The 22,854-nt window shown below is 41.2% G+C and overlaps 1 protein-coding gene across 1 annotated transcript in view; it reads left to right on the forward strand.

Annotated features, from left to right (window-relative positions):
• The window catches only part of PGM5 (phosphoglucomutase 5), a 182,823-nt gene that overhangs the window by 136,233 nt on the left and 23,736 nt on the right, over nt 1–22,854 (forward strand). The window contains exon 10 of the mRNA XM_089692598.1: nt 16,296–16,430. Within this exon, the coding sequence (XP_089548724.1) occupies nt 16,296–16,430 (135 nt within the window). The remainder of the gene's footprint in view (nt 1–16,295; nt 16,431–22,854) is intronic.

Below are 22,854 nucleotides of genomic sequence, written 5' to 3' on the forward strand. Positions count from 1 at the left end.
GAATACGTATGTTTTGTGGGTGACTAACACGTATATAGGGTGGTATATTCACTCACTAGAGGCAGCGCAGCAATTACTTATGGTCTATTCACACAATTGTCTACTAACACACATTTGTGGTATTACTAGCAGCAACCAATTTATTCATTTAATCCTCTGCGCAGGCTACACTTACACAAAAAGTGTAAATATGTTTAAAAGATAAAAGGGGGTACTGTTGTGCTTAGAAAAAAATTAACATATATGTGAAAGAATTAACTATATATAAAATACCTATATAGCAGCAGTCATAAATGTGAATTTCTAAACACAAAATCTTATATATTTCAAAATTGGACCACGCTAAGGTCACAAATTGACAAAATAAACTGTGCAATCTTTAAAGTGATAACACTGAGCAAAATACAAATAAAATATTAATATTCAGTCCCAACATGTGAATAATTGGCACAACGGTGCTGTATCTTTAATGGTGATAGTCCATACTGAAATGAAAGTGCTTCACTGTGTTCACACTGGTGCCCCACATAGATGTAAACTCACCGTCATTTCATGACCACCTATCTCTAGGTAAGTCACACTCGCTTTTTGGGACTATCTGGTCCTGATGGCCGATATTCCTTCGCCCTTATAACCGTGGTTGCTGGTAGTAACCAATAACTTTCCACTAGATCTGCATCGATGTTAGGCAACTCTTCTCCTCCACAGGCAGTATTTCACATTTTCAGCATAAATCAAAACAAAACCAGACATCCCATAGTGTAAAACTGTATAAAACTTTAATATGGGGTCAAACAATAGAAATGCCACTCACAAAAAAAGTGCCTTTCCTGGCACTAGGTGTATTCATCTTTGTATATTATGAATGGGAATTAAGATGGCCGCCGCATTCCAGCATGTGTTCCAAATACCAGAAGTGACATCAGCGGAAGTTGTGTCATAAGCCCTCGACTAGTTTCGACCAATAGATCGTGTTCAGGAAGTACACAATCCGCCGTATTGAAGAGCGTATTTATACCCTTCAATCACCAATTGAATTTAGAATAAAGAACGCCACTACCACGTCATACAACAGGACCCAGAATAGCCTAGAAATGTGTAGCGCCACCACCATAGGCTATGGCGCTACACATTTCTAGCATATTCTGGGACCCCTTGTACGATGTGGTGGTGGCGTTCTTTACACCTTGGCGGTTTTAAGATCTCTCACAGTCAATGCACTTCTGCATCTGTAAACAGATTGATACGTGATTGGCTGGGGAATGTGAGCTGTATGGAAGGGCCATATTCCAAATCACCAGGCTATCCCAAAAAGAACATTATTATACTGCCACCATTAGGAGCTCACCTAGGGTCTCTGATTTATTGTATGCAAATATTGTCCTGGGGCATGTCGTTTGCCCCTTTGTTTTTGTGGGGATCCCCTCATTGATTGGCCCCTCATGGGATGGCCGAATGCTCCCCTCCATAGTCCTCGTGCAGATGCATGTACTTTAAGAAGTCTTCTCACAGCTCCCGAAGAAACGATATTATCGTGAAACATATCGAGCTACTACATTTACCACTAACAGAGTACCCTCTCTTACTTTTTGCCGAGTTATGGTATATTTTTCATTCTGGGACCTATTAGCAGTACATGGATCTGCACTGATTATACATTATTGTATGTTACAGGGGTAGTATATACTCTGTAGAAATTTTATAATTGTATGTATTATTTTACGCATATCTATGTATAATAAAGTGATATTCTTTTATTAATCATTGTTGTAGTGCCTATAAAGTCCATAATGGTCTTTTTCTTCCAATATAATAGTGCCCCAAGGGCCACATAAGGGCAAGCAAAGGGCCACATCCGTCCCTTGGGCCACAGTTTGGAGGCCACTGATGTAGACAATATTTGCTTCTGCAGGAGTTCAGATTGCTGTTCCTGCATGCTTGTTCAGGTATATTATTTAAAAAATTCTGAAGCCAAGGCATCCTTTAACCTATTACAAGCTATAACCTGTACATTAACAGTCTCCAGAGAAGTTACCTATTGTGGAAGAAAAATAATTATTTTTTACTTTTACAGTGTAGATGAGCACTCCAGTATGACCCTCAGCTGCAGACCGATAGGTCCTAGCTGTTTCTAGAATTGTTCCTAGAAGACAAGTGTGCTTATTTATTACCTACAATTGATAAATGGTTTCTGGATGTCATTCTGGTCTGTGTTTAGCAGCAGAGTCTAACATGATTTTAAGATATCTTCTTCATGTATACTCAGTTGTGGTCTTTGCAAGCTTTCAAGCCCTGTAGCAAAATATCAGATGTCACATCCCTTTAGTAAAGCACTGGTGTGTGTGTGGGCAACACTATAAATACATTACTTGTCAAAAAGGTCATGCCTGTTTTAAAATGCTCATATTTCTTATCTTCTTAGCGATGTCTATTGCTGAGAAAATTATGTAATACACCAATAAATACAACAATTTTTATATTTAATTTTGATTTTTTTTTTACTTTCTCTCACAGTATGCCTGATTTACTACAGTTTGTAGTGAGGTGAAATGAATGTGTGTCACTTCAAACCTCCAATCATGTGCAGGGGAATTTAGAAAAAAATAGGGATTCTGCTTCACATGGGTGAAGAAGACTGGGTATTTGAAATGAGCGCAGACCAATTTTTCCTAATTTTGTGATTAAAGCTAATACTCAGGCAGGTATACAAAACAGATGAAACAAAAGTAGTATATTTTTGGATACGTCTTTAGCTTTAGTTGCTTGTAATTCCCTGCACAGCAGGAATTTGGCATAAGAGAAAAATGGAGGCTACCATTACTTGCTTAACTTTCCTTCTGAAAATGCTAGTTTCCAGGTTGTAAAGCTAACCCTTGGTTTCACTTTTTTTACTGTAAAATACTGGCTGGGAGTAGGTATAAAGAAACTAACCTCTGAAATTTTTCTGATTGCACCAAGCTGCCCATATATTTCAGTTAAGGAAACTTAATATTTTCGAAAGGAGGGCAGTAATGGCAGCTTCAAGTTTTTCCTATTTTCTTAGGTTTACTTTAGGTAGGTAGAGGCAGATCATGTAATACCTGCGTGTTAAGTTTCAGAACCTGTGCCACAACTTAACCATTCCAACTATGCTGAAAGCACATATGTAGTTTACTTGATGTGCAATATCATCCAGGGTGACATGCCATCTCAGCTAGTCATTGGGTAGAGGGTTTCTTGATGTTCAATTTAACATTCAGTTTCAGTATTTAAAGGAGAAATAGGGCCAAAGCTCTTTGGGCTATACTTCTCCTATGGATCACAGGAGTGCACTGTGTTCTGCACTCCTGTTACCCGTTTTCAGCAGACAACTGGCTAAAGCCTGCTGTCAGCTGACATCACTGAGCTGGTCCAGGGTCTGGAGAGATCCTGACTTGAATTCGGGATCCCCCTAGATTCCTGACCAGCAGCTGGCTCAAACTCTTAGCAAGTCGCTGAGAGCCTTAGCCAGCTACTCCCGCTCCCTCCACAGCCCCGAGCTCCAGTGAGTGCTGGAGGGGCGGAGCAGAGAGCCGGGGACTGACAGTCACTGTTCTCTTCTCACTGAAAAAGCAGAACCCTAGTGTCATGTGAGGGAGTGCCATCCTGTTCATCAGTAGCACAAAAGAGCACTCCCTCCCATGGTATTAGGGGGGCGCTGGTCCCGACGGCTGCTTCATCCATACAACTGCTTCATCCATACAACAACCTGAGATGGAGCCATTGCAGGCTGCAGAAGATTTTAAGAGGGCTTTTTTAAAAAGTGATTTTGAACTGCACTCTTTAAACTGAAAGGGAGCCCTGACTGGAAGGTAGGTTCTGCACATTGTGCTTAGTTACCTATAGTATAGTGTGCTTTTTGTCAAAGGTGAAATTACACTTTAAGCTGATATTTCAATTTGACTTTATTGGCCACAACAACTTCAAAATCTTATGGTATGCTTTGAGCAGTGTGGCTCCTGATAATAAAGTAAGGGGACCTGGGGTGGGCAGTTTAATTACACAGATTTCCTTCAACTGTTTGTGATCACTTTAATGCCAATACTAGGGAACAAGTATTAATGTACAGGCCTTTTTAGCCTGTTTTCAATAATCAACTCTTTATTTTTTATCAAAAACCTCTTAAAAAGCATGTCTATTTCTTTCTAGCTGTAACTGTTTTTCTTGGCATATCAGGATGTGGAAACTTATCACTCCTACTGTTGCTAGGGTTTAAACTCTTATGTTTAAATATGCTCACTTCCATCTTAAGCATAGCATTCCTGTTATCTGAACAGCTAATTATTATAATATGTATTCAGATTAAGAGAAAAGGATATATTCACATTTCTTCTAGTCTTAGTAAACTTTACAGGATAGAGTAAAAGAAAACCCAAGATTTTTGCCTTACCTGGAAAATCCTTTTCTTAAAACACATCACAGGACACAGTACTTTCTAATCATTACTATTGGGTTATATACTGCCACCTTTAGGTGAATAGACTTTGACACTCAAAGTGAAAGGTGGACTGGTCCAATGTTGAAATATGTAATAAGTGCTTATGCCCATCGTAAAATGCACTTTTACTGGGAAAGGATGAACTTCCCCTTGCAGTTTATAAGCCTGAATAATAACCTTCCTGATCCATCTAACAAGAGATTGATCAATAGAGTGAAAGTCAGCTTAACTCTTTAACAATCCATTTAGTAAAATAAACCATGAGTACAACCTACACAAAAGCACTGTTGTTATGCCCTTATAACTCGAACTACAACTAAATAATATAAAGAGACTGCTTTTGGTTATTTAGAGTGTGGACAAAAAGAAGATAAGACAATATCTTGATTACTATGAAAAGACGATATAACTTTAGACAAAAACGACTGCTTAGACCTTAGGACAACCTTATCTTAGTTTGGAACCAAGAATGCCACTTTACAAAACAAGGCTGCCAATTCAGATACTCTTCGGGCCAAAAAAATTACCACCAGAAAGAGACCATCAGAGAGAGATACTACCCACAGGTTCAAAAGGAGAATGTTGAAGAGCCGCTAATACTAGGTTCAGGTCCAATGGTGCAAAAGGTTTACATACACCAGGAGTCCCACCCCATGCATGGATGTTCTTACTAGCAAATGCAAAGCCAACAGTTTCTGGTAAAGTATAGATAAAGCCAAAATCTGGTCTCTTATAGTGTTTAGAACCAAAGAATGATTCAAACCTGATTGGAGAAACCCCAAGTTGTGCTTCACTGCATATTTTCTAGGATATAATCCCTTCTCATCACATCACTCAATATATGCTTTCCATGTGTGATGGTATTCCCTGCAAGAAGACAGCTTTCTAACCTCAATAATAGATGAAGTGCAAAAGTCCACAGTCTCTTCAGACCTTGGTTTCAACAGCCAGCCCATCAAAGCTAGTGATTGTAAAGTAGAATGTAGTATTAGCCCTTCTGAAAGTAGGCCTGAATGTGATGGAGGAGCCCATGGAGCTCCACCACTCATCTGGTTATGTCCAAGTACTAGATTGGTAAGCTCAGTAAAGACAGCAGTAATCCAATGGGAGGAAAGATGCATATCAAATGAAACTGATTCCATGCATTTACTAGTGTGTCCACAATTAAAATCCTTGTAACTCTTGTTCTGGCTACAAATCTGTTCAGTTTGTTGTTGAATCTGGAAGTAAGCAGCTCCAAATCTGGAGTCTCCATGTGTGACATATCTGCTGAAATATTTATGGATGTAAGAACCATTTCCTTGCTGCTGGAGACTTAAAAAGTACACCTTCTAATTCTTCACCCCAGGAATGTGTACTGCTGAGAGTGCCAGAACATAATGCTCCATCCAAGACAGAATGTAGAATGTCTTGGTGTTCACCTCATGACTCCTTATACCTCCCTGAAGATTCATGTATGCTTTGGGGGTTGCATTATACAATTAGAGCCCAACAAAATGACCTGAAGCTGAAAGGCCAGCATTGTAATGATTAACAAATTGCTCCTAGTTCCAGTATGATGATCAGACGTTAAGCCTCCCTTGACTACCATTTACCCTAAATCATCAGGGACCTCCAAACTGTACACTGGCCCATCAGACTGGCATCCATAGATAAAATCTCCCAATGAACTCATAGGAATGACTTCCTTTGCTCAAGCTTCAAGCTGAGAATCCAACAATCCAGAGGCATCCAGAGACATTACTTAGTAATCTAGGGACTGTAGCCATTTGTCGAACGCTGACAGAATGTAGCACTGCAACCTCTTGGTGTAAAACTGAGCATATGGTACCACTTTGAAAGTGGCTCTTATCAGACACAGTGCCCTAAAGCAAAAACATTTGGTGGGCAATGATGTCCTTTGCAAACCTGCACCAGGGAACAAACGCAGCCTCACAAACACCCTGTTTTGAACCATTTCCATTGAAAAGCCTAGATACTCCAAGTGTTGTGTGGGGACCAACACTGATTTTTGAAGATTCAAGAGCTACCTGAATTTCTGCAGTACCTGCAGTGTCCCCTGAATGTTTGTGACCAATCTGTGCCTCGACTGTTCTTCTAACAGGCTGTCCAGGTACCCTACAATCAGGATCCCCTTTATTCTCAAAAGAGCTAAGATTGGGGCTAGTACCCTGGTGAATATCCAAGGTGCCTTGAAAAGACCAAAAGGCAGAGCCACAAACTGGTATTGTTGCCCTTCTACTGAGAAACGTAAATAACGCTGTTAAGTTTTTCATATGGGATGCAAATAGGCATGTTTTATTGTGGGGTCTACTTGACAGCAAAGTTGTCTTATCTTCAGATTTTTTTGTTTGTTTTGTGGCTCAGTTCTTCCTATGAACATGAGATTTTTCTTATTCTCAGAACATTAGACCTAAATGTGGCAAAAAGAACAGCCTTTTTCTTCAGGGGCGAACAAGGTACTCTTATTGCCAAAAATCATGTGAATTAAAGTTTCTAAGGTCATGCTAAACAATTTACCTCCCTCAAAAGGCATCTATTCCAACTGTATTTTAGTTGGAAGCTCTGCCAACCAGCCTAAATAAGCCAGACATTAGAGCAATGTGGGATGCCTGGCAAATTAAATCCCCAAAGCATCTACACGAAACACAGCTTGTAGGAAAAAAAATCAAACTGTTGACTCACTGTAGATAAGAAATTCCTGGATCAACCACCAGTAAGAACATTTTTTGCTAAATGATTCCTCTATGGGCTATAGCTGCACAAATAACATAGGAGCAATCTTTTCCACATGGACCTCCTTAGGAGGTCTTTTCCAGACGCACCCAATGCTCATAGAGAATATCTTAGAAATGAAAATACACAGATAAATATTTAAAATGTTTAAGAGTCGTCCAAGACTAGTGACCCCCTGGCACTGTACTTTTTGCATTTTCCAATTCTCTCACACTGCATCAGTTAGTGTGGCCAGCAATGACGTTTGGGCTGACAGTATGCCCAAGGCCCGAGTTTCCACCTGAAAAGGAGGCTGATAAAAATCTGATATTACTGATATTTAAAGCGGGACTACACTGTATCTGAGCACCCCAAACCAAAAGCACAATTTTTTTTAAAACTCGCTTTTATTGAGTATATGCAAATAAAGGTACATTCACAGAGAAATATTCTAAATACAGGTGACCACATCCAAAATGTCACATCGGCAAATAATAGATGCATAAGAAAATGTACATTGAACAAATGTAGACGCAGATCAAATGCATCTAAAGTGAACACATTAAACAATTTGGCAAGGAACTGTCATTATGCCAGTTAACATATAACCAAACTGTAAACAATACAATAGCTCAACCCCTAGAGAAAGGGGATCATTGTTGTGCTCACCCATGTTCTAAATTGGAGGACCTGTGCCCGAAAAAAGCACTATTTAATACATTTTTAATATTCAAAGCAAACTCACCCATCCATCCTTGTCTCCATATGTTATTTTGCTGAGAAATCACTTAGAAAAACAGCCCTCCTAGCATTTCTGGTTGTGGCCATCTTGAGTAAGGGCAGATGATTCATGTAGCAATTATTTCCTGGAATCCGTTTGCCCTTACAGATACACATACAAGCAGGAGGGTGTGCTTAGCTGAGAAAGCCCCTCCTATTTTCCTGAAGACTCTTGAGATTATGACATAATTTGCCTAGGCATGGAAACTAGGAAGTAACTAAAGAAATTTAAAAAACAGTTTAAGCGTCCTCCTATCCTGTGTCCTACATTGTCCTAATCATTAATGGTGTGGGATAGATGGCGGGCACACAAACCTCTCTGCTCTCTACATACCCCATTAGCTCCAGTTTTTTATAACCCTGAGTTTGTTCCTGGCTTATCACCATCTGCATTTCAATGGTGGATGAATAAGGGTTTACTGCGTATTGGAGATTTCCTGGATGGACTTCGTCCTCGTTCTCTCCAATGCTTTTTGACAAATTATCAGATGCCCTCCAGTGAATTGTTCCGCTACCATCAACTTATATCTTTTATTACTAGTAAACTCAAATTACTCGTAGAACCTTGCACACTCTCTAGAGATCTCCTGTGGGGCTACTGGGATGATGAGAGGTTGTTTGTCCATTATCTATGCTTCACTTGTCGATCCACTTACTAAATGATCTTACATGACTCAATGGTAAAGGGATTTGAATAGCTCACTAGACCTGGACATTTGGTGGAATATGGCCCATATTCTGTCAAAGATTTAGATTAATACTGCTCTTATCGAATCCAATTATAAAACACTACTTTGCCGGTATCTAGTTCCTACACGCCTTGCTAAAATGTTTCCACCAGTATCACCTAATTGCTTTCGAAATTGCGGACAAGAGGGCACTATGCTCCATATCTGGTGGAAATGTCCAGTAGTAAATAGATTTTGGATCCAAATGTTTAACATCATTTACTCGGTAACAGGAATTAACATTCGTAGATCACCGGAAGTAGCTTTATTTCATTTGCAGCCCGCTGACATTCCCATGAAATCAACTAAATTAATTCTTTATCTCCTATTAGTGGCACGTATTACCATAGCCCTGTATGTTCTGCTTTCTGACGCATCTAAAAGTTGTTGACACTCTCGGGCAGTACCACTTCCTGGGGGAAGGAGTTCCACATTTTTACTGCTCTAACAATAAAGAAATACATTTAAAGGTCCACAAAATAAGGTGAGCGGACATCTTCTGTCAATCTAGGGATTCACAGATTATTTCTTTGGGATTTTCATTCTTTCTTTTGAGATTTTCATTCACCATGTTGTGACACGGATTTGCACTTGGATGGACAGGGGTACACAAGAGCAACATTATGCAGCAGCTGTAGATACAAGGGTACACAAGAGCAACACTATGCAGCAGTTGGAGATACAGGGAAACACAAGAGTGACATTATGCAGCAGTTGGAGATACAGGGGTACACAATAGCGGAAATATGCAGCAGATGGAGATAGCAGGAATAGACGAGAGTGACACTATTCAGTATTTTGAGATACCGGGGTACTCAAGAGCAACACCTTGCAGCTATTGGAGATATAGGGGTACACAAGGGCAACACTATGCAGTGCTTGGAGATAAAGGGGTACACAGGAACGAAAATGTGCAGCAGCCACACTATGTAGAAGTTGGAGATACAGGGGTACACAGGAGCAACATTATGCAGCAGTTGGAGACAGAGGGGTACACTGGAGACAGAGGGGTACACAAGAGCCGCTCTATGTAGCAGTTGGAAATACAGGGGTATATAGTAGGGACACTATGCAGCAGTTGGAGATACAGAGGTACACAATAGTGACACTATGCAGTAGTTGCGAATACAAGGGTACACTTGAGCAACACTATACAGCAGTTGGGGATATAATAGTACACTTGAGTGACACTATGCAGCAGTTGGAGGTACAGAGATACACAAGAGGAACACTATGCGGCAGTTGGGGATATAATGGTACACAATAGTGACACTATGCAGCAGTTGGAGGTACAGAGATACACAAAAGAAACACTATGCAGCAGTTGAATATACAGGGTTTCACAAGAATGACACTATGCAGCAGTTGGGGATACAGGGGTACACTTGAGTGACACTATGTAGCAGTTGGGAATACAAGGGTACACTTGACCAACACTATGCAGCAGTTGGAGATACAGGGGTACACAATAGTGACACTATGCAGTAGTTGCGAATACAAGGGTACACTTGAGCAACACTATACAGCAGTTGGGGATATAATAGTACACTTGAGTGACACTATGCAGCAGTTGGAGGTACAGAGATACACAAGAGGAACACTATGCGGCAGTTGGGGATATAATGGTACACAATAGTGACACTATGCAGCAGTTGGAGGTACAGAGATACACAAAAGAAACACTATGCAGCAGTTGAATATACAGGGTTTCACAAGAATGACACTATGCAGCAGTTGGGGATACAGGGGTACACTTGAGTGACACTATGTAGCAGTTGGGAATACAAGGGTACACTTGACCAACACTATGCAGCAGTTGGAGATACAGGGGTACACAATAGTGACACTATGCAGCAGTTGGGAATACACGGGTACACAAGAGCAAAACTATGCAGCAGTTGAGGATACAATGGTACACAAGAGCGACACTATGCAGCAGTTGGAGGTACAGTGATACACAAGAGCGACACTGTGCAGCAGTTGAAGATACAGGGGTACACAAGAGTGACACTATGCAGCAGTTGGGGATACAGGGGTACACAAGAGCAACACTATGCAGCAGTTGGAGGTACAGGGATACACTCGAGCAACACTATGCAGCAGTTGTGGATATAATGGTAAACTTGAGTGACACTATGCAGCAGTTGTGGATATAATGGTAAACTTGAGTGACACTATGCAGCAGTTGGGGATACAAGGGTACATAATAGCAACACTATGCAGCAGTTGGAGGTACAGTGATACACAAGAATGACACTGTGCAGCAGTTGAAAATACAGAGGTACACAAGAGCAACACAATGCAGCAGTTGGGGATACAGGGGTACACAAGAGCAACACTATGCAGCAGTTGGAGGTACAGGGATACACTCGAGCAACACTATGCAGCAGTTGTGGATATAATGGTAAACTTGAGTGACACTATGCAGCAGTTGGAGATACAGGGGTACACAATAGTGACACTTTGCAGCAGTTGGGGATACAAGGGTACATCAGAGCAACACTATGCAGCAGTTGGAGATACAGGGGTATACAATAGTGACACTATGCAGCAGTTGGATGTACAGGGGTACACAAGAGCGACACTGCAGTAGTTGAAGATACAGGGGTACACAAGAGCGACACTATGCAGCAGTTGGGGATACAGGGGTACACAAGGGCGACACTATGCAGCAGTTGGAGATACAAGGGTACACAAGAGTGACACCATGCAGCAGTTGGAGATACAGGGGTACACAAGAGCAACACTATGCAGCAGTTGGAGGTATAGGGATACACTTGAGCAACACTATGCAGCAGTTGGGGATATAATGGTAAACTTGAGTGACACTATGCAGCAGTTGGGGATACAAGGGTACATAATAGCAACACTATGCAGCAGTTTGAGATACAGGTGTACACAAGGGCGACACTATGCAGCAGTTGGAGGTACAGGGATACACTCGAGCAACACTATGCTGCAGTTGGGGATATAATGGTAAACTTGAGTGACACTATGTAGCAGTTGGGGATACAAGGGTACATAATAGCAACACTATGCAGCAGTTGGAGGTACAGTGATACACAAGAATGACACTGTGCAGCAGTTGAAGATACAGAGGTACACAAGAGCAACACAATGCAGCAGTTGGGGATACAGGGGTACACAAGGGCGACACTATGCAGCAGTTGGAGATACAAGGGTTCACAAGAGTGACACTATACAGCAGTTGGAGATACAGGGGTACACAATAGTGACACTTTGCAGCAGTTGGGGATACAAGGGTACATCAGAGCAACACTATGCAGCAGTTGGAGATACAGGGGTATACAATAGTGACACTATGCAGCAGTTGGATGTACAGGGGTACACAAGAGCGACACTGCAGTAGTTGAAGATACAGGGGTACACAATAGCGACACTATGCAGCAGTTGGGGATACAGGGGTACACAAGGGCGACACTATGCAGCAGTTGGAGATACAAGGGTACACAAGAGTGACACCATGCAGCAGTTGGAGATACAGGGGTACACAAGAGCAACACTATGCAGCAGTTGGAGGTATAGGGATACACTTGAGCAACACTATGCAGCAGTTGGGGATATAATGGTAAACTTGAGTGACACTATGCAGCAGTTGGGGATACAAGGGTACATAATAGCAACACTATGCAGCAGTTTGAGATACAGGTGTACACAAGGGCGACACTATGCAGCAGTTGGAGGTACAGGGATACACTCGAGCAACACTATGCTGCAGTTGGGGATATAATGGTAAACTTGAGTGACACTATGTAGCAGTTGGGGATACAAGGGTACATAATAGCAACACTATGCAGCAGTTGGAGGTACAGTGATACACAAGAATGACACTGTGCAGCAGTTGAAGATACAGAGGTACACAAGAGCAACACAATGCAGCAGTTGGGGATACAGGGGTACACAAGGGCGACACTATGCAGCAGTTGGAGATACAAGGGTTCACAAGAGTGACACTATACAGCAGTTGGAGATACAGGGGTACACAATAGTGACACTTTGCAGCAGTTGGGGATACAAGGGTACATCAGAGCAACACTATGCAGCAGTTGGAGATACAGGGGTATACAATAGTGACACTATGCAGCAGTTGGATGTACAGGGGTACACAAGAGCGACACTGCAGTAGTTGAAGATACAGGGGTACACAATAGCGACACTATGCAGCAGTTGGGGATACAGGGGTACACAAGGGCGACACTATGCAGCAGTTGGAGATACAAGGGTACACAAGAGTGACACCATGCAGCAGTTGGAGATACAGGGGTACACAAGAGTGACACCATGCAGCAGTTGGAGATACAGGGGTACACAAGAGCAACACTATGCAGCAGTTGGAGGTATAGGGATACACTTGAGCAACACTATGCAGCAGTTGGGGATATAATGGTAAACTTGAGTTACACTATGCAGCAGTTGGGGATACAAGGGTACATAATAGCAACACTATGCAGCAGTTTGAGATACAGGGGTACACAAGGGCGACACTATGCAGCAGTTGGAGGTACAGTGATACACAAGAGCGACACTGTGCAGCAGTTGAAGATACAGGGGTCAACAAGAGCGACACTATGCAGCATTTGGGGATACAGGGGTACACAAGGGCGACACTATGCAGCAGTTGGAGATACAAGGGTACACAAGAGTGACACCATGCAGCAGTTGGAGATACAGGGGTACACAAGAGCAACACTATGCAGCAGCTGGGGATACAGAGGTTGACAAGAGCGACACTATGCAGCATTTAGAGACTCTGCTACTATTATGCGGTGCAATACTACCACATTATGGCATAATAATGCAGGGAGGGGCATTAGAAAAATTTACAGTTTACAACCATTTTAAGAATTTAAACTCTTTATTGAAAAAAGCTGTGGTGTCCCAGGAGGACATCTATGGATAGTAAATGGCTCAAGTTTTTTTGTGCAAACATTTTTTTATGTTTGTTTTGGCAGTATTATTACTTCCAACTAAACGGAATCTCAACATAGGAATGTGTATAACTGTCCCACATTTAAAGTGTATGTCAGGGAAGAATGATGAAAAAAACATGAAGTACATCTATGCAGTCCATGTAAATTTTCCCATGTTTTTTCCTTTGAAGACCCTGCAAGTACAGAAAAATACCTATTGATTTGTCAGCTTCTAATTTCCTGTTGTGGTCTGACAAAACCAGATTCTACCTCAGGCAAAATTATTAGCAATGGATTAGTAATGGATTTGTATCTGCATATAACAAGATACAGGTGCCTGTATCCCTGGATCTCCTGAAAGCTGTAACACAGTTTTCATTCGAGGAAATTTCTGTTTATGCATTTTTCATTATATGTTTAGTTTTAAACTTTTTGTTGCTGATAGGTTTACTTTAAATGTCTATATGGGAGCCTAAAGGGTTTATTTAAAGTAAACTTGTGAACATATAAATATGAGAGGCACCTTTGCTAAGTTGGTTTTAATAGTACAGAATGAAAGAAATGAGAGACACAGGAGAAAGAAAGAAAGAAAGAAAGAAAGAAAGGAAAGAAAGAAAGAAAGAAAGAAAGAAAGAAAGAAAGAAAGAAAGAAAGAAAGAAAGAAAGAAAGAAAGAAAGAAGGAAGGAAGGAGAAAGAAAGGAGAGAAACAGGAGACAGAGAGAAAAAGAAAGAAAGAAAGAAAGAAAGAAAGAAAGAAAGAAAGAAAGAAAGAAAGAAAGAAAGAAAGAAGGAAGGATAAAGAAAGGAGAGAAACAGGAGACAGAGAGAAAAAGAAAGAAAGAAAGAAAGAAAGAAAGAAGGAAGGAAAGAGAGGAGAGAAACAGGAGACAGAGAGAAAAAGAAAGAAAGAGAGAGAAATAAGGAGAAAAAAAGAAAGGACAGAGAGAGAGAAAGAAAGAGAGAAGGAAAGAAGAAGAGGGGAGAGAAGATACAAGGCTGGCGGAGAGTGTGGGTGGGGCAGACAGAGGAGGAGAGGATGGGAGGAGGAGGGTCAGAACCAGCTGTCTCTCTTCTCTCCTGTCTGTGGTGGGCAGGGAACTGGGGGCAGCACTGGGGGCAGTTTATTCTGAAACATCCCCCGCAGTGGTGCAAGAGATGGGGGGGGTGGCCGTGGGGAGAACATACAGGAGCCCACGGCACGCAAGAGATGGATAGGAGGGGCTGGGAAGGACAAGAAATGCACGGTCCTCTTTGTGCCGCCTGGCTGCCTCTCCTATCCAGGTGGCTGCGGCCAATCGTGCAAATGTCCAGTGTGCCCTATGGCCAGTCCGGGCCTGGATACTCCCTATGTTCTCCTCTTTATCCATTTTAACATGTAGTGGGGCTTTAACTCTACCTACTCAGATTTTGTTTTTGCTTCCCTCCCCAGCAAGTGCGTCTAGCTGTTTATTAGAAAGACAGACATTGCCATCTACTGTATATCAGTTAGAATTGCCAGTGCCAGAAATAAAATTCTCATGTATAGTCATGACAATAAACTAGTACTTAAAACATATCTAAACCCAAAAACAAAAATGTTATATATTTGAGCATACCAATCTATAAATGTCCATATTGCATTCATTTTCTGGTTTTGTTCACCTGGTAATCTTGCCAGTAACATAATTCCTGTTATAGAGTGTCCCCTCTATCTATGGAGGAGTAACAGAGACACCTTTGGAGAGCAGCACTGTCTGGAGACAGTAGTGTGGTAGATGGACCAGTAGATTTAAAGTAAAATTAAAGCCTAATTCCAGCTAACACGTTTTAAGCAAGTGCAGCAAACGTTTTTTTCCCATTGGGAAAAAGCTTTTTTTTTCTAGAAATGAATAAAAGGTGAGCATTGTAAGCACCCCTGTTGACTTTAAATGGTTTGTCTCAGCCCTTTAGGTTCCACTTTTTCTGTATAGCTCTGTCTGTTACAGGAAGTTGAAAATAACAGCAGGATCACCAGGTTAAAAGTTATAGGGGAGACTGCTTTGACAATGCTAGTGGCAGACTGTATCCTTAAAGAGGAACTTCACCTGAAAAGGGAAGTTCCACTTATCCTCCTCCTCCCCTCATCTCTCCTCATTGTAAACTTTTTTTTTTTTTAAGGAGCAGGTAGCTATGTTTGACAGGCACCTGCCCACACTTCCACTCAGCGTGTCTAGGTGACCAGATTGGATGTTCAGCCCCCCCCCCCCTCCCCACCCGCAGTCTCCTGGGACACATTACAGGTCCCAGGAGGCTGCAGGACCATTCAAAAATTACAGTGCAATTGGGGAGCCTGCTGTGAGCCAGCAGGAAGTCACAATCAGCTTTCCACGGTCAACATGGCAGCGCTGGGGACCCAAATACTAGCAAAGACAGTGCTTGATCTTTGGGCTGGTAAGTGTCTTTTTATTAAAAGTTAGCAGCTACAGTATTTTTAGCTGCTGACTTTTTTTTCAGCCCATAAGCTGAAAAAAAAAATGGAATCGTGCATGGCCAGCTTTATGAACTCTTCCCAACATGTTTCTTCCAATGGATGTTATTTGTTGAAATCTAGAAAAAATACAACTTTTGATTCATTCAAAGAAATTAACATAACCTGTTACAAAGCCTCCATGGGTATAAAATATCATTCTGCCTAATGTAATGTATACTGTGCTTTTGCTTTCTAGGGACTCAGAATTATATTTGCAGATGGATCAAGGATTATATTTCGACTCAGTGCATCAGGCTTTGTGGGAACCACTCTGCGAATTTATGCTGAAAGCTATGAAAAAGATCCAAGCAAACACAATAAGGAGCCACAGGTAAATAGTCATTCTTTTTACCTCTCTATAAGACTGTATCATATAATCTTCATTCATTATGCTAAATTAGCTGATTTATGGTGGGCAAATTTAGTACATATGGTTTAACCCTTCAGTGCTGGATTAATTCTTTCATCATTTTGCACACATGATAAAATGCACATTTAAGGCCTGAAAATTACTTAAAACCCCAAAACATTATTTTTTTGAAAGCAAAGACCGCGTAGAATAAAATGGTGGCAATTGAAATATTTGCGCTACTTTTGATCAAAATGATATTTTTAGTAAAAAATACACTCAAATGAATTCAAACACTCACAGACACAATATGATACCTATTGTTTGTAAAATATCAAAGATGAGGCTGTGTTGAATAAATACAGTAGATGCCAAATATGTCAAGCCTTAAAATTGTGTGTGCCTAGAAAATAGTGAACAACTTTGGTACCCAAAATTGCCTTTGCAGCTCATTACTATAGAATTAACATTGAACATTGGCCCTAGAATTATTGTTTCACTCTGGAATGTGCAATGCTATGTAAAATGTGTGGTGCTATAATTTTTGTGCCAATGAAAACCCAACATGAGTGTTTGTTTGTTTGTGCGTGTACATAGAAACTAAGATTCATAACATTTTTGGGAAGATTTTAAAATTAATTTTATTACATTTTAATTTTTTTTATTAATTTAATTTAATTCAGGTACTTATATAGCGCCGTCAATTTACGCAGCACTTTACATATATATTGTACATTCACATCAGTCCCTAACCCTCAAGGGGCGTGCAATCTAAGGTCCCTAACTCACATTCATACATTCACATACTAGGGCCAATTTAGACAGAATCCAATTAACCTACCAGCATGTCTTTGGAGTGTGGGAGGAAACCGGAGTTCCCTGAGGAAACCCACGCAGAAACAGGGAGAACATGCAAACTCCAGGCAGGTGGTTCCGTGGCTGGGATTCAAACCAACGCCCCTAGTATTGCCAGGTGGAAGTGCTAACCATTTAGCCACTGTGCTGCCCATTGCCATTTAATAACAGATAGCAGGTTCCTTTTAATGAGACAACCTGGGTGCTATTAGACTCCTAACATCACCACTGCATTCAGTTGACTGTGACTGTGCTCGATCAGCTTCTACCTTAGCCAGAGCAGCCAAGATCTGACGGCTCTGAACCTGGAAGTACTCAAAGTTGAGCATGCTAGGTGCTACACAACTTTCAAGACTCTCAAGTTACTCCCAGCTCTCAAAGGGTTTGTTCATACTGGCCATGGAGGGGTGGTAAAACCAGGCAGCTGATCCATGTTTTTACCATCCACATCCAAATTTATATGGAAGCCAATAAGGGGGAGTACACATTGCCACAATGTTTCATTTTGCTATGCAGCAATTTAACCCAGCACATAGCAATGCCTGTCAAACTTGCATGTTGAACTAAATGGGAATGCAGCACACTATGGTTATGGTGGTTGTGGCAAGGTATTTCAATGTAAAATCCTCCTTGGGACAGGATAAATTCCCCTGGGGGTAAAAAAAACAGATGTGCAGTGTTGCATTTCAGAGGGCAGTAAAGTCTGCTACCCCTGTAAAAAAAAAAGCCAGAGTATTTTCTCCTTTGCATTTCCTCCTTACATAAATCTACCACCAACACCAACAATATATGCACTCAGTACAGTGTAATTGATATAAAATTCATAACAGACTCATGGTATAAAAAACAGATCAGCTGCTGTATGTCTGTAAACTGTCCTAGGGCTTCAAACTCTTTTAAATCCTCCCCCATCTTAATGCCACCATGGATCGCTGCAATGGGACTGATGACACAATTTGCAGAATCAGCTGATCGGATGCTCATAGTTGTGAACTACTCCTTTCCACTTAACAGGCACCTGCTGTTTTTTTCTTGCTCCTTTTTGGACTCTCATGCAGATGGGTAAACCCTTTTTCAGACCAATGTCCCTGTAATCATGGAGGCTCCTTCCCATCCAAAGTCTCTCTAGGCCTTCAAATTCTGTCCCACATGAGGACTTAGCAATCTTGCGGGAACTGTATATGAGTCCGCTTTTCTCCAACTAGACTTCCCTTCACCCTGCATGGGTGTGACCCCTTGGGTACTCAAAAATGTCTCCTGAATTCTCCTTTAAAGGGACCACAAGCCAAATAGAGGGAAATATCTTTCCCATCCAAGACCAGTTTGAGAAAGCTGCAACACTGAAGCTCTGGATATTAGTGCCTCTACATACAGTAATAGCATCAAAAGGAGACACTCTAGGCCCTAAGTGCCTTCCTCTGGTAACATCAAAGGGAGCTGAGAGTAACAAATTGCAGAACTGTATTCGCAATAAGGTGAGGCAGTGACTAGGACAGCAGGGTAAGGGGGACAACACTAAACTTCAATACTTGGGAACTTATCATTTTATTTCTTAGTTAGTTCTTTCTTCAGGTCATGTCTGGAATGTTGGAGTAGTCAGAAGATTCACTACAGGTCAAAAAACATAAAACTATCCCTGCTTTCCCTGGTTTGTTGCTTGTACAGTTAAAAGGGGCCTGTAGAGCAGATAATACTCTTCCTTTCTAGCACATTCTATTATTAAGTTTTATTAAAATAATGATTGCATAATACATGGGACCAGAACATGTACCAAGGGTGTCATCATGCAAAGCAGCATGCTGTCAAAATACAGCTTTCACATGTGATCGGCAAGTATCATTTCCAACCCTCTCCCGGCAGTATGCACTGCAGGCTGCCAGGTATGGGTCATGTTAGTGGCTGTGCTTAGAGGAGCTAAATGCTGCTATACTTACCTTTATTTCAGTGGTCTGACATCCCTCACTGACACCTGCATTTTCTACCTGGCTTCTTTCAGGAGATGTTACTACTGCGCATGCAAAGGAGTGCAGTCATCCCAGCACACAGGCACTGTGCCAGAATGTAAACTGAGCTGCACTTGTGCACCTCAGTGTACATTCCAATAAACACTGTGGGCTTTATTTACTAAATCTGGTGCAGCTGTGCATAGCAACCATCCGGCTTCTATCTTCATCTTGTTCAATTTACCACTTGCCCTCCAGAGAATTTACCCCCCTTCCTGACCAGGCAATTTTTTGCGATATAGCACTGCGTTGCTTTAACTGGAAATTGCGCAGTCATGCAACACTGCTCGCAAATTAAATGTTTGTCCTTTCTTTTCCAAAAATGGAGCTTTCTTTTGATGGTATTTGATCGCCTCTGCGGTTTTTATTTTTTGCTCTATAAACAAAAAAATACCGACAATTTTGAGAAAAAAACTATATTTTTGACTTTTTGTTATTAAACATGTCCAGTAAAAAAAATTAGAAAATCAAATTTCATCATAAATGTAGGCCAAAATGTATTCTGCTACATGTCTGCTAAAAAAAATACCCAATACGTGTAAATTAATTGGTTTACGTGAAAGTTATAGCATCTACAAATGACTGTATATATACTGGATTTTTTTTTTGTTTTATACTAGTAATGGTAGCAAACAGTGACTTATAGCGGGACTGTGGGACTGCGGCGGGCATTCTGACATTGGGGAGAACTGACTAACTGTCACTGACATCTCCAGTGACACTAATACAGTGATCAGTGCTAATAAAAAGCACTGACACTGTACTAATGACACTGGGCAGCAAGGGGTTAACATCTGTGGCAATCAAAGGGTTAATTGTGTGCTATGTGCTGTTTTAATATGTGTGCTATGTGTTTCACTGTGTATGCACATTGCTTTGTATTGCTCTGCTTTGTAGAGCAATACAAAGCAGTGTGCTGTAGCTATGCAGAGCAATACAACGCAGTGTGCAGGTGTAAGCCATGTACCGGGGTGGGCTCCCCAGGATACAGTGAAGTCACGAATGAGGAAAGCAACCTCAACACCAGCTTTTGCCACAACAGAATTTTACTTAGATGTGGCAAATAAACACAAGCACAAATGCTGGAAACATACAATAAATTTACATACACCCAGCCCAAAGGCTGAGACCCTTGTGCTGCACAGCACAGCGCCTTCTGATGGATGAAGGTAGAAAGTGAAGTAATTTACCTACTGGTGGGCACAACTAAGCTGCCACACCTTACCTGTTATTACCCTAAAAGAGCAAGAATCAGTGTATGGGTGTACGGTATGGGCTAGCCTGCGGTGCAGCACAACAGCTTACAATCTTACATAAATCTACAGTATTCCCCCTCCCATAACTGGTCCTGTAGCACGTGCCTGAGTATTCCTTCTGAGCAAAACGCCAGTCTGGCTTGAGTTTGTAGGATTTTATCAGCTCTCCAATGTGAAATGTCACTTTAAGTTGTGGAGTCCTTCCAATAATCAGTAACAACACTTGTGGCCTAACACAAACAGAGACACTAACTTATAGGCCTGGTCGCAGTCTATAGGCGCCAACACTGAAATGAGATGCGTGCACGATCTTACCGAACCAGGTCTGCTTTGCATCCGCTGGTGACTCTGAACAGAACAAATGTCTCTCCAACAGGCCTGCGATATTGCAGTGTATGCTGCGTTGTTCCTCTGCTCTCATCAGCTTCCTGGCAGAAATCTCATCAGCTTCCTGGCAGCAATCTCATCAGCTTCACCCAGCTGAAGCTCACACGGCCCCTTCATTTAGCATTCTCCAGAACATGGCTCCTGTCTCCTCCTCCTGTTTCCTCAACTCCAACTCTCTGTGAAAACTCCACCTCTTCATGAATATACAAATATCTATGCAGTCTGAGCCTGTGTTAGAAAAACAGTGACATCTTGTGGCTAAACCGCAGAATGTCAGTCAAAACATCAATTTACTTCCACACAGTGTTCAAACAATGAGAGCTGTTTCCCCATCTCACACAGGAGCTGACAGGGGAGAGATCTGTATTGTGTACATACAGACCTCTCCCCTGTTAGTGATACTAGGCAATCACCGGGTGCCAGTGGGGAATCACTAACCGGGACCCAGTGATCGACAGCTGAGGCTGCCTTCCCTACATGGAAATGCAAAATCACGTATATATATATATATATATATGTGATTTTGTGCAGCCCTGCCACCCTGTGGCAGTATTTGATGAAAACACCTGCAAGCTGATTGGTTTCTATGCAGAGCTGCACCAGATTTTGCACTCTCCAGTTTTAGTAAATCAACCCCAGTGAGCAGGCAGATAGGTTTCCAAGAAAAGAGCCTGTCTTCTTGCAGCGGGAGTCTGCTATAGGAATCCAAATTTGGATGAAACTCTAACAATGTAAATTCATACCTGCTAAAAGTATTTTAAAAAACAATGTCACACAGATGAATAGAGGACATGTGACGTGACAGAATGTTTCCATCTGTAAAGCAGGTGCAGTTCAATGCAATCCGAGAAACTGAGAACACGTGAAGATTTTTTGTACATGATACAATACAAACACTGGAACGGAACATCTTTGAGTAATTGTTACAGCTGACGCCACTTAAGGAATCATTAGGAAAATAAAGTTATTCATTACCAGCTTCCATGTTCAATCAATGATTTCTAGAAGCCATTGAACTGGGATGTATGAACTTCTATGGGAACATTATAATGTTAATACTTGTTACAAAAATAACCCCCTGAAACACAGCAGCAGCAAAATCATTCATAGTGGTGTCTTGTGTGAACAACAAATATGACGTGTTTTCAGAGTACTAATGGCGCATACCCACTATTTAACTATACTAGGGTTTATAGCAAGTAGAGGGAAGAAAACATGTAGGTGTTGTCTGTAACATCCAATCAGATTCCTGATCTGCTACTAAAAGTTATGACTGAAGAGTGATTGCCGGTTAATTGCTTTTAGCACCACCTTCACTTTTTCTGTTTACCAAAAGGGGGAAATACCGTGCACTTTTCATGAACTGTATACTTGAACAATTAAGGTTACTTCTGTCCTTGAGCATGCCAAATTGTGGGTAGCTGAATGTTCACTATACGCTTACATGCGTCAGTAAATATTAATATTGCAAATGTTCATAACAATATTTTATTGCCTTTAAAGTCAATGTAAACAGAAAGACATTTAATTTGCTAAAGCACTGTTTTAGTAAAATGTGGCATATTTCTTTGTAAAGAGTATGTAAACCAACATTTCATATTCCTGATATGCCTGCTGTACTATGTACTTGTATAAAAAAGTATCCTGTTCTCTTTGTATTGCTTCCTTTGTTATGCAGCTGAGAACAGAGGGTATGTGATCACCTGTAAAAGGGGAACATGTGTCTATAATGTTTTTTATATGTATACACAAATGATTTGCTTTTCATTTCTATTTTAAACTGAATGGGTTGTTTTACAAGGTGAGGGTTTACATATACTTTAATAAAATCCTGTTTTCATAATTTTTTTTACATCCTTTGCTGCACATTGATACTGCTTATTTCCTGCAACCTATTTGAAGCCA

Source organism: Staurois parvus, unplaced genomic scaffold (genome assembly GCF_062004578.1).
Source record: "Staurois parvus isolate SC_StPar_1 unplaced genomic scaffold, SC_StPar_1.0 ptg000596l, whole genome shotgun sequence".
Taxonomy (NCBI): Eukaryota; Metazoa; Chordata; class Amphibia; order Anura; family Ranidae; genus Staurois; species Staurois parvus.